The sequence below is a fragment of the Nannospalax galili genome, unplaced genomic scaffold (assembly GCF_000622305.1).
Source record: "Nannospalax galili isolate Female #2095 unplaced genomic scaffold, S.galili_v1.0 scaffold1119, whole genome shotgun sequence".
Lineage (NCBI taxonomy): Eukaryota > Metazoa > Chordata > Mammalia > Rodentia > Spalacidae > Nannospalax > Nannospalax galili.
Genome location: NW_008343597.1, coordinates 2,750,671 through 2,763,332, shown reverse-complemented (window position 1 = coordinate 2,763,332; position 12,662 = coordinate 2,750,671). Strand labels below are relative to the sequence as shown.

At 40.5% G+C, this 12,662-nt stretch overlaps 1 pseudogene and 2 gene segments (V, D, J or C); all 3 read left to right on the top strand.

Moving 5' to 3' along the window:
* The first annotated feature begins 2,725 nt into the window (after positions 1–2,725).
* On the top strand, positions 2,726–3,417 carry LOC103739517. The segment is given in 2 exon segments: positions 2,726–2,881; positions 3,038–3,417. Coding segments are annotated over 2 exon segments (426 nt in total).
* A 3,219-nt stretch (positions 3,418–6,636) lies between these two features.
* On the top strand, positions 6,637–7,213 carry LOC103739516 (annotated as a pseudogene).
* Positions 7,214–8,867: 1,654 nt separating this feature from the next.
* Positions 8,868–10,839, top strand: LOC115071507. The segment is given in 4 exon segments: positions 8,868–8,928; positions 9,839–9,919; positions 10,108–10,388; positions 10,807–10,839. Coding segments are annotated over 4 exon segments (456 nt in total).
* The last annotated feature ends 1,823 nt before the right edge of the window (positions 10,840–12,662 follow it).

Genomic DNA, 12,662 nt, shown 5'->3' with positions numbered 1-12,662 from the left:
AACTTTGGTGAAATAATGGTTTCCATTAGCTCTGTTTTTTCTTTTTAGAATCCTAATGACTTTATTTGGCCTGCTAACAGAGAATAGGGTGGGGATTTATTTACAGAAGACTGGGGAAGAATTAGAGATATTGGATAAGTAATAATACTAATAGCATTTTCTTTCAAATTATTCCTTCAATAATCAATTTGTAACATCACTGAATACCTTAAGTTGTCTACAGATCATTAATATATAGCAAATTTGGCTTTAATGTAGTTTGATGAGTACAGTTTATAATGTATTATCAGAATTTTTATGGTAGAAATATCAGTGGACCCTGACATTTACAAATGGTTCAAATTAAATTAATGTATTGAAGAACCAAGTAAATAAACATTCTAGAAATGTGAATAAAATTATTTCAAGGTTTTCTGTACTTTAACTATTTCTAGCCATGTTTTAATCTTAAATATGTGTCTATACATTAGGAAAATATTATCAAGTAAATTACAATAAATCTGTGTAGAAAACTTTACCCCCCCAAGTACAATGTCCTCTTATATCTGTACTTCTCAATACTTAATTAAAAATAATTTAAAACTGTAGTCAAGAAAAAAACAGACAGAGATCAATGAAACTGTGTACAGAGCTCCCAAATAAATCCACACTTACACTAACGCTCAATAAAATTGCAAAGAATGCACAAAGAAGAAAGAATAGTTTCTTTGATAAATGGTACTGGGAAAACTATATTCAGATGCAAAAGGATAAAATTAGAGTGTTATTATATCATATCAAAAAAATTAAAGTCTTAAATACAAGATTTGAAAGTATGAAACTTCTAGAAGAAAACATTTGGAAAAACTCTTTGACATTGATTTTGGTGGTGGCTTCTTGTGGTGTGATACCAAATGCTCAGGCAACAAAAACAAAAACTCACAAGTGAAACTACAGAGCTGAGTAAATTGAAACCCTCCAAATCACTTTCCGGTCTGTGGAATGAAGGAGAAAGCATCTATTTCATGGAAGTGGCCTTTGAATTGTATACAAAATAAAAGCGTAATGCCTGGCTCACTGTATGTGCTCAATGACTCTGTTATAATTGCTATAGTCACTTTTATAATTCTCACTGTGGATCCCATTTCATCATCTCATGGGTGAATAATAGCAATGCTTATAAATGATCTTCTTATTCACAGTCCTATTCCCTGAACTCATCCTTTGAATTGTAGCCATCATCCGTCCTCCCAGCCCCAACAATATAAACTCTGTAAGGACAGTGACCTTGTGCATTCTTAGCTTTGTACTCTCTGTCTGGCACAGAGCTTAGCAGATAGTAAGTACTTAATAAATACTTGTTCAATGAACGAATAAAAAACATTCCATTACTGTACAAGCACCTACCATCTCTACAATTTATTTCATTCTATAAAATTGAAGCTTTTCTATAATAGTTTTTTATGACTGCAGCATCTCTACCTTTTTATCTTCTTCCATATATCAGAAAACAATAATTTGTAACATATTTTTCAGACTTTCTCTGTAGCACATTTCCTTGTCACGGCCTGACAATGTGATTTGGAAGGTGGAGGAGAGGAGAAAGGAATAGCTGAACCCAAACATTCTCTCAGCCAGAACTTCTTAAATCTGTAGCTAAGAAACTAGTCACAGGCTGGCGCTGGTCTCACGAGCTCCGTTATTGCATTCTGTGGCGACTGAGCTCTAAAAGCCAGACCTCTAACCCTCCAGGGAGGTGGGAAGTCCTTCCAGCTAGACCTGCCCTGGTGTAGCATTTGCATAGCTCATTTGCCCCATTTGCATAGCTGGTCACCTTGTCTCAGAGCCCATGGAAATGTGGGAGAGAGAACATCAATTTCAAATCAATCTGTAGGATTCTAACATAAGTTCTAGTAGTTCTTCTGAGTTATGCAATCTCTTTTCAATTATTTTGAAACTCAGAAACACCCTATTGATTACCTTGCATGATATTTCCCTTGAAAAATTTTTATTTAAAAAGGAATTCCACAAAGTTGGAATTCTGTTTTTAACATTTAAATAATTTATTAGTCCATTTATTTGATAAACACGAACAGGTTGGGGAGAAAAGACCATGAGGAAAAAAAATGTCTATCAACTCTTCTTCAAAGTACAAGCTTATTAAGGCCTATAGAGTCAGGTTGGTGTCTCCGAATGCCTTTGCTCTGGTTTCATCTACTGATATTTCTATAGAACAGAAAAAAGAGACATCTCATTTCATAGTAATTATTCAATCCAAATCACTTATGATTTTTATTCCTTTTAACAAATAAAACAGGGACGCTCAATACATGTCAATCACTGTTCTCCATTTTGGGTACAGGGCTGCAAAGCAGAATCACTCAAAAATAATGTGACATCTTATAATGGCCTTTGATTTCAACCCAAAACACTATGACATTTCAATGGGACATGGGCTGACTCACAATAAACACAGAAGAATACAAACAAATAAAATGCCCAAGACAACTGCTATGTCCACAGCCAGAGACACCAGGGATGCTCTCCTTTAGCACGTTCAGGCCAGGTACAGCTCCTGGGGAATAAAAGAAGTTAGAAATCTCTGCTTTCCACTCAGAAGTGACCCCTGAAGGCCAACATGTGTCTTATACATGAGGTCATGGATGAGGATCTATTTCTGACTTTGGGAAGGAATCCAGGGAAACCTTCACCCCAGTTAAGTCACAGCCTACCAGGGGGAGAAGTTACCTAATGCTATCTCATTTCCTGTGTGAATTTAGGTTTAGACTCAACTTTTTTCTATTATGTTCAACATTTCTTCATGTGAGGAATCAAACATTACTGAGGTGACTGAATATGAACTTCTTTCAGGGCTTAGTGATTGTGGTATTCTTCATACTAGGTGAGTAACAAGAATATCAAATATCCACCTTCTTCTTTGGGAGAAGTGAACATACAATTTTCACATTCCTATGTGATATCAGAAGTCTTGACATGTAAGTATGTTTAAGAACTATGTCTTTTGTGTAGTGTAACATACAGTTTTTCCCCCTTCTAGGAAAGACACACGGAGATACAGTGACTCAGACGGAAGGTAAAGTGACCCTCTCAGAAGAAGACTTCCTGACTATAAACTGCACTTACTCAGCCTCGGGGTACCCTGCTCTGTTCTGGTACGTCCAGTATCCTGGAGAAGGTCCACAGCTCCTCTTCAGAGCCTCAAAGGCCAATGAGAAGGGAACCAAGAAAGGGTTTGAAGCCACATATGTCAAAGACGCCTCCTCCTTCCACCTGCACAAAGCCTCAGTCCAAGAGTCAGACTCGGCTGTGTACTACTGTGCTCTGAGTGACACAGTGGCAGAAACCTCAGGAAGACCTGAGCACAAACTCAGCAGCAGGCGCCCATCTGCTGAGCACCTGCCTCTGAGATGGGCCTGATTTAGGTCTGTGCTGTGTGCCCTTCTGTTTCTCTGGTTGGTGCCGAATTACTGGACAATAACATTCAGCTCTTCATTAGAACAAAACAAAGTCTGACACAAAAAGTGCCCCATACAGATTCAAAGTGAATTCTCAGCAAAGCCATGTAAAGATGAACTCATCTCTGTTCATGACAGGTGACAAAGTCCGTGCTCTGCATTTTGTTGCACATATTCTGTATCTTATATTTGTAGAGTGAAATGTTCCAGGTGAAGTGGTTTCTGCATAATGTCTCCCCACAGAATATTGAGGGAGAGATGACAGGAGAGCTAAATCCCCAAACCTCATGATTCCTAATAGAAAAAAGGAAGAAAGAAGGAGAAACAGAGGCCCACCTAACATAAGGCATAGGAAGGAAAGGGATTTACTTATGCACAGAAACTGTTTCTTCTTGGGTAAATCAGATAGCAGACCCACGCTGATGCTCAGGAGAAAAATCAGGAGCAAAGGCATAACTGAACAGCTCAGAGCCAAGTGATGAGTATCCTGGGTAGTTCCACAGATCAGCTGACTTTCTAACATGGCCTCATGTAGGGGGTTTGCAGTGCCTGGGAGAGGATAGACATACATTTTATCCTCTATCTTATATAGCATATACAGCACAAACAGAAGGTACCTATCCTTGCCTGAGGTGCTCCACTGTCTTCCCATTCCATCTAGAATAAAATGGAAGGCTCAGGCTGTGATATACAAGATTCCACATGATTTGCATCTGACATGACAGTCAACCTCAGATCTTGGCTTGAAAGGATCTGAGATGGGCCTGATTTAGGTCTGTGCTGTGTGCCTTTCTGTTTCTCTGTTTCCCAGCTCTCAGTGCAGCTGCAATGTTGTCCTCCTTTCAGCTTTGTGGGGCTTAGATTTGTCAGCCTGTGGTATCTAGTGGGGACACTGATATCTGCTCTTAAGCTCTTTATACGTTTAAATTTTAGGAATTCTCTACAGTACTAGGTAACCATAGGACCTTTTCAAATGGTGTTCAGTGACATTTATCTTCCCTGTCTTAGCTCCTCTATCCTGCCTGTCCTCCCCAAAACCTTTTTGACTTGTTCTAGTCCATTATGCACCCTTATGCCTTCTATCTTCCCTCCCTTAAAAACTACCTTCACAGCCCCTTGCTAATTTCTTGACCTCTCATACTGAGATTACCCAGAGCAGAAAGGTAAGCATAGTGTGTTTCCCTCTGTTTATGGATGGTAATCTACCAGACCTTTAAAGAATTATACCAATTCTTCCCAAATACTTTCAAATCCTAGAAATAGAAAGAACACTTAACACTTCCTTCTACAAAGGCAGTGTTACTCTAATATCCACTAAGTAATTAAACAACAAAAAGAACTATAACCAATATCCCTAGTGAATATAGGTGTAAAAATTCCCAACAAAGTATTAGAAAAGTGAATATAGGCATACACAAAATATATCATCTACCATGATCAAGTTGACTTTATTCCAGAAATGCAGTGATGGTTCAACACATATAAATCTTTAAAAGCAATAAATCATGTAAATGATCTATAAATGATCAAAATGACCAAAAAAAAAATCACATGATCATCTCAATAGATTCAGAAAAGGCCTGTGACAAAATACAACATCCCTTCATAATAAAAGTCCTAGACGGAACAGGGATGGAGAGGACATACCTCCACATTATAAAGGCTATATATGAAAAACCATAGCCCAAATCATCCCAAATGGTGAAAAACTTGAAGTAGCCCCATTATAATCAGGAACAAGACAGGGGTCTCTGCTGTCTCCACTTCTGTTCAATATGGTACTCCAAATCTAGCTAGAGCAATAAAACAAATGAAGTAAAAGGGTTACAAAAGGAAAAGAATAAGTCAAATTATGCTTATGTGCAGATGATTGATGCCACAGACATAAGAGGTCCGTAAGACGCTACCAGGAAACTCCTTGGACTGATTAACACTTTCAGCAAAGAGGCAGGACACAAAATTAACGTGCAAAATTAGTAGCCTTTCTATATACCAGCAACAGTTTGAAAAGAATTGAAAGAAACAATACTATTCACAAGTGCTTCAGAACAAAGCAAAACAAAACAAAACAGCTTTGTGGTTGACTTTAAGGTCCTCATCACACTAGAGATCTCATATTTGTTACTATTAACATGGCCCACAGCCCATGTAAAAATGTCCAACAGACCATGTCATTGAAAGTCATACAGCCTAAGGAAGAAACCACTACTGCTATTTTGCTAAGTGGGCATGGCATCAAACTGCTTTCTAAATACTTCTCTTTATGCACATCGATTAGTGCAGCTCTCATTCCTCATCAGAGAAGCTTCTTATTGTAGAGACAAAGAGACTCACAACTAGTCAAAGGGCAGAGAGTTAAGTGACCACAGAGTGCTCATCCCTAAATGGGATATCTACATCACCCTCTCCGCCATCCCCCGCTCAAGGCTCAGGGAACATGGGCATAGAGGGGACAGATGTTTGTAAGAGCCAAAGGTCAGGGAAGACTGCTACAAAATGGTGTCCTTCTGTTATGGCAGGGCCATTATGAACTTACAGCAGTGGGGACTGCCTACACGTGATCAAGCTAATCAGCGTTCTAGGATGGGTGTGGGAAGTGCTCACCTGTCCCCATCCAGAGCTGAGAGCCATTAGCAGTTGATGGCAGCTTGGGGAGAGAAAGGTTCTTCAGGGGTAGGACCCAGATGGCTTACACCGGTGTGCATGAAGGCAGCTCCTACTGGACTCTGATGGTTATAAAGAAAATAAAAGAAAAAGATGCCAAGTTAAGAAGGCATCCTGGAGAAGGGGAATCTGTGGGAAGTTGGAGGAGGGGAAGGGGTGGATATGATCAAAATACATTATTTACATTATGAAGTTCTCAATGAATATTTAAAATAAAACTTAAAAGAAAAAACCAAATGCTCAAAAATCAGGGAAAATGTGCCAAGTATGATTCTATATCGTGTAAAATTATTGTTCAAAAATAAATGAGAAATGAAGAAATTTCGAGATACACCAGATCTGAGATCTCTATCACCTACAGTTCTTCCCTTCTACAGAGGCTGGAATGGAATAGCACTGTGATGGCTCATGTTAATAGTCAATTTGACAGAATCTAGACGCACCTGGGAGTGAGTCCATGAGCAGGCTGTACTTCGGGCCAGCATATTATTGTCAGGATTTCCTGAGGTGACTAAAGATGAACTTTCAGGGCTTAGTGACTGTGGTGTTCTTCATACTAGGTGAGTAGCAAGAATATAAAATATCCACCTTCTTCTCTGGGAGAAGTAAACGTACAATTTTCACATTCTTATGTGATATCAGAAGTCTTGACATGTAAGTATGTTTAGGAACTATGTCTTTGGTGTAGTGTAACATACAGTTTTTCCCCCTTCTAGGAAAGACACATGGATATACAGTGACACAGACAGAAGGTAAAGTGACCCTCTCAGAAGAAGACTTCCTGACTATAAACTGTACTTACTCAGCCTCGGGGTACCCTGCTCTGTTCTGGTACGTCCAGTATCCCGGAGAAGGTCCATAGCTCCTCTTCAGAGCCTCAAAGGCCAATGAGAAGGGAACCAAGAAAGTGTTTGAAGCCACATATGTCAAAGACGCCCTCCTTCCACCTGCACAAAGCCTCAGTCCAAGAGTCAGACTCGGCTGTGTACTACTGTGCTCTGAGTGACACAGTGGCAGAAACCTCAGGAAGTGCTGAGCACCAACTCAGCAGCAGGCACCCGTCTGCTGAGCACCTGCCTCTGAGATGGGCCTGATTTAGGTCTGTGCTGCATGCCCTTCTGTTTCTCTGGTTGGTGCTGAATTAGTAGACACTAACACTCAGCTCTTCATTAGAACAAAACAAAGTCCGGCACAAAAAGTGCCCCATACAGATTCAAAGTGAATTCTCAGCAAAGCCATGTAAAGATGAACTCATCTCTCTGTTCACAACAGGAGACAAAGTCCGTGCTCTGCATTTTGTTGCACATATTCTGGTAGACATTATTGTATCTTATATTTGTAGAGTGAAATGTTCCAGGTGAAGTGGTTTCTGCATAATGTCTCCCCACAGAATATTGAGGGAGAGATGACAGGAGAGCTATATCCCCAAACTTCATGATTCCTAATAGAAAAAAAGGAAGAAAGAAGGAGAAACAGAGGCCCACCTAACATAAGGCATAGGAAGGAAAGGGATTTACTTATGCACAGAAACTCTTTCTTCTTGGGTAAATCAGAGAGCAGACCCAGGCTGATGCTCAGGAGAAAAAGCAGGAGCAAAGGCATAACTGAACAGCTCAGAGCCAAGTGATGAGTCAATTTGACAGAATCTAGACTCACCTGGGAGTGAGTCCATGTGTAGGCTGTACTCCTGGCCAGCATATTATTGTCAGGATTTCAGTTAGTTGCCAAATACTTTCCAAGGCCATGGTGGCTGTCATCTAGTTCTGTCACTAGGCCCCCTTTAGTTGTCACGTGTACTGAGAAATGGCTATAGTATATTTGTCAGATACAATGTGCTATTGAAGACAGTGGCTTCACTGTTAGTCTCTTTCCCCCCATTTTATTCCTTGTGCAGTTGTTGGCTGGAGAGGGAAGAGTCTGAGCAGGACATACTTGGTGAATGCTGATTTCATGGCTGCTGAGTAGTGAAGAGTCTGATGTATACTGCATGTCTGGCCTCCGGCCACCGGCTCCTGCAAAGATGTGAAGCAGGTGGTAGGACAAAGGAGGAACGCAATTTCTCTGCTTATTTCTCTACAAATCCTATGAAGTTCCTGGCACAGATGCCCCTCTGATAATATGCTGGTTAGGTTAAGAGGGAGACATGGAGAAAGAGAAGAGGGGCCAGAATCTGTAGATCCATAACTTTCAGAGATTGGGGATTTTCAATGGAAGGAAAAGAACAATAGAATTTTCACAAATTAACAAGTATCTAAAGGTGCTATTTACAGTCTAAGTGCTGAGACCAGGGCCATTTCTACTACACCACTGTAAGTCTCACTTTGACACATGAGGCACTCGTACAACATGGAACGGAGAGTTCCAAGTTCTTCTAGTGTCACCTTGCTAAAGAAATGTTGGCCAACCCAAAGCTACATTGATGTTCCAGCTTACCCCAGTAAGAATGGTTATTATCATGAATACAAAATCAACAAAATCCATCCAGGATGTGAGGAAAAATGAAAACTTACATATAGCAGTAAATGGGAAATATCATTTAATGCAGCCGCTGTGGAAATTAGTGTGAAAGTTCTTAAAGAAATACTCTAAAAATATACCTTACATATAGCCCATCTTTACCACTCCTCAATATATACCTGAAGGAAGCAGTCAGCCTACAACAGAGATCTACACATTCATGATTGTCATGGCACGGTCCAGGAAAACAGCTCAGCCACTAAGGTGCCTGCCACACAAGCATGACGGCAGATGTCCAGGATGCATGTGAAATCTGGCACTGCCACTGGGTACATCCGCAAGCCCAGCACTGGTGAGGCAAAAGACAGGTCGATCCCTGGAGTTTATTGACCAGCCAGCCTAGGTCAATAGATAAACTCTTGTTTAAGTGAGAGACCCTGTCTCAAGAAAAGTTGCAGAACAATCAGAGAAGACACCTGATGTCTGGCCTACACACACCTGCATACACAGGTGCACACACTGACACAAACATGTACAAACACCAAACACACATATACACATAAATCATAAACAATACATAAATACATATATGAATAAATAAATATGTAGTCAGATTGTGAGCTGGAGCCATGTAAGTTAATATTATATTTTAAGTTGTTAGATTTTGAACAGGTCTTTTTAAATTGTAGGAAGTGTATTTAAAGATTGAAGAGTTGTTAGATTTTGAACAGGTCTTTTTAAATTGTAGGAAGTGTATTTAAAAATTGAAGATATTAGAGGGGTGAGTGATCTGACATGGAAAACAGCTATGCAGCATCAAAGATTATTTGAATAGCAAGGGCTTATCCAGATCTCCATAGTAGAAATGGTAAGAGTGATTTTTCAGTACAGAAAGGGGGCTGTTTAAATAACTGTTTTACTTGGAAAATAAGTCTGCATTTGATGAAAAAGTAGATATATGAGTACACACAGACACATATAAACTGGAGCAGATGTTTTAATAGTTTACTTAAGAGACTGTCCTTTGAATGTATCTTTGACACTATAGTGATTCCACATGATGGCAGTATCTTCTTAGAGATGCTGAGGAAAATGCTCACATGTTACCGTAAGGAGAGGGAGGGTGTTGAGAGGAGGGAAGGACTTGCTGATGATGTAGCAAGGGCAAAGAGAACTCTTTTTCTAATTGGTTGAACACAGCTTTTATTTATGTTTCTTAAAACGGAAGAATTGGAAGTGTCTAAATGCCACTCCATTTTTAGGTTTGAAATCTGAATCTTCAGTGAAAAGAATCATGCTGCCTTTGAGTGTTTCACTGATGATCCTGTGGCTGCAGTTGAGAAGTGAGTCTGAGCATTTCTGTGGGAACATAAAATCCAATATGTGAAGGTGTTGCCTAGTCTAGCCTGGTGGGTAGAAACAATGTTTTTACACTGTAACTAAGGTAGGGGGAGGCCCAAGAAAACATACATTCTGCAGTGTCAGAATCCCTATCCAACCAGTCCTCTTTGACCTTTGTCTTTCTGCACAGAGGTGAGCAGCCAGCAGAAGGTGGAACAGCATCCTGAATCCCTAGGGGTTCCGGAGGGAGCCATGGTCTCTCTCAATTGCACTTTCAGTGACAGCAGTTTGCAGTACTTCTTTTGGTACAAACAGCATTCTGGGGAACGCCCTGAGTTTCTGATGTCCATATTCTCCAATGGTGACAAAGAAGAAGGAAGATTCAGAGCTCATCTCGATAAAGTCAGCCGACACCTTTCCCTGCACATCAGAGGCTCCCAGCCCAGTGACTCTGCTGTCTACCTCTGTGCAGTGAGCACACAGTGCTGCCCAGGCACCTGCAGCCTGCACCCAAACCTAGCCAGTCCCAGCAAGACTTGAAAAAGAACACACAGGCCACAGGGTGGAGAAATTCTGCTTGTGCTGCAGATGCAAAGGGAATTTAGAGCTATAAAAGGGAGGGCTTGAATCATTGAGCTGAGAGCTTGATTCGTTGGGAAAGAGTTCTAATATTCTGAAAATAACTAATTCTGAAGGAAGAGGCACAATATTAGATTGACTGCAATATCTTTCCAATTGAGGTCTGTACAAAATGTGCACATACTTAATATACACATCGTGGTGAGTTTGAAGACAAGACTATATCCATGGAACTCACCTCCTGCAATGCCAAAAACACAGCCATCACCTCCACAACTCTCCTACAACCTTTTTTATTTTTTCTTTATAGGTAGATCTTGTTGTACAGCCCAAACAGGCCTGAGACTCAGAATCCTTCTGCCTCAGCCTCCCAGGTGATGAGATTACAGGCTTGTGTTCCCTAAAATGGTATTTTTTTAATTGAGGTATTGAAAAGGTGCACTTGTGTGTTACATACATCTTGATACTCATTCTGGTTTTATACAAGTTTACTCAGAAGGACTGATTTTACTGTAGTTTTTTATATATAAAAGGAAATTTCTCCATCTGACAGATATTCTCTCACAGTAATTAATACAGCTTTCCATACAGTGCCTGAAGATAACTGATGATCATGAGGGATGTGGTGGCAACTGCAAAGGGAAAAAAGGAGTTCAGAGAGAACTTACCAGTTACAAATTTCTTCCATTGGGGCTGGAGTGATGGCTCAGCAGTTAAGAGTACTGACTTGCAGAGGACCCAGATTCAAATCCCAGCACCGACATGGCAACTAACAACCATCCATAACTCTAGTTCCATGAGCTCTGACACCCTCTTCTGACCTCCATGGGCATTACATGACACAGGTGCACTTATATACATGCAGGCAATAAACTCATACATATAAAATAACAAAAACTAATAAAACCAAATTGCTTTCATTCTAGATTATCCACATCATCTATCTCAGGTGAAACCACACTCCTGGATTAGAGGAGGACACATCTGATGTATACAAGGAAGGACAAGACTCAGAGCATGAAAACTTGCTAAAACAAAAAAGTTCAGACAATTGCAGAGATGTTGTCTTTCTATAGTAAAGACTGTAAGTCAGAATTGCTGACCCCATGCCTGTGCACTACAGCATTAGCCAGAGCCACAGAAACTCCCTCACCTCTGCAGGCATGGTATTGGAGAGTGACTTAATTTATTGAAAAGATGGGCATGTGAGCACACCCAGGAATGGGCAGCTTCTTACTAGGGTGAGAGCTCCATTACCAATCTCCTTCCCTGCACATAAGGCCAGGTGAGGATGGCTTATCTCTGTAAACTACTCACTGAAACCTTTGGCCTTCACGAGTGGCTCATTATAAGTCTGTGAGGACTCAACACCTGAGTGAAGGCTAGCCCGCTGGCCTTCTCATACAGAAGCACAGCAGCAGGAAGGAGACACAGAGGGAGGCTGGGAAGTGACCTTAGATGGTCCCTGTGCTCACCCCACCCTCCATCACGCCTCTCCCCTGAGGTCCCTGGACAGATTTCTCTTCCCTTTCCACTGCCGTCCTCTCTTGGTTCTGGTTGAGCTTTCACTCTCCATTTCACCCATCAAATAAGCTCACCTCTGTGTCCCATCTTATCCACATGGATCTTTCTTTAAGATTATTTTTCCCTCATGGGTTTAAATTTATCCTCTACAGTTTTACTTCAGTATGAATTAGGTGCTTAGTCAGAAACTTTTATTGTTTAAACACAATCTAGTAATATTTAAAATTTAAAACTGTCAGCCAGGTGTAGTTTTGATTTTTTTATTTCCAATTTAGATGTTTTTCATTTTCCAAAAGTGGTGAGAGCTGGGTGTGGTGGTGCACACCTTTAGTCTCAGCAGTCAGGAGACAGAGGCAGGTGAATCTCTGAGTTTGTAATAGTAATAATAATAATAATTTAAACTGTCTATATGTTTTGGTTGTTCATAGAAAGAGAATCTACTGAGGCACTGAACACAGAGATCAGAATCCCAAGGCCGGTGTGTAGGTGGAATGAGCTGTTCTGACCTCATGGAAAGGATCACTCCCGGCCAGCTCCTCCTCACACCTGAGATGCTTTCCTTAGGTTTCAGTGATCTCTGTGCTAAACTAAGTTGTGTGGGAAAGAGTTTCATTTTATTCTGCCATAAAGCACTCTGTCTTC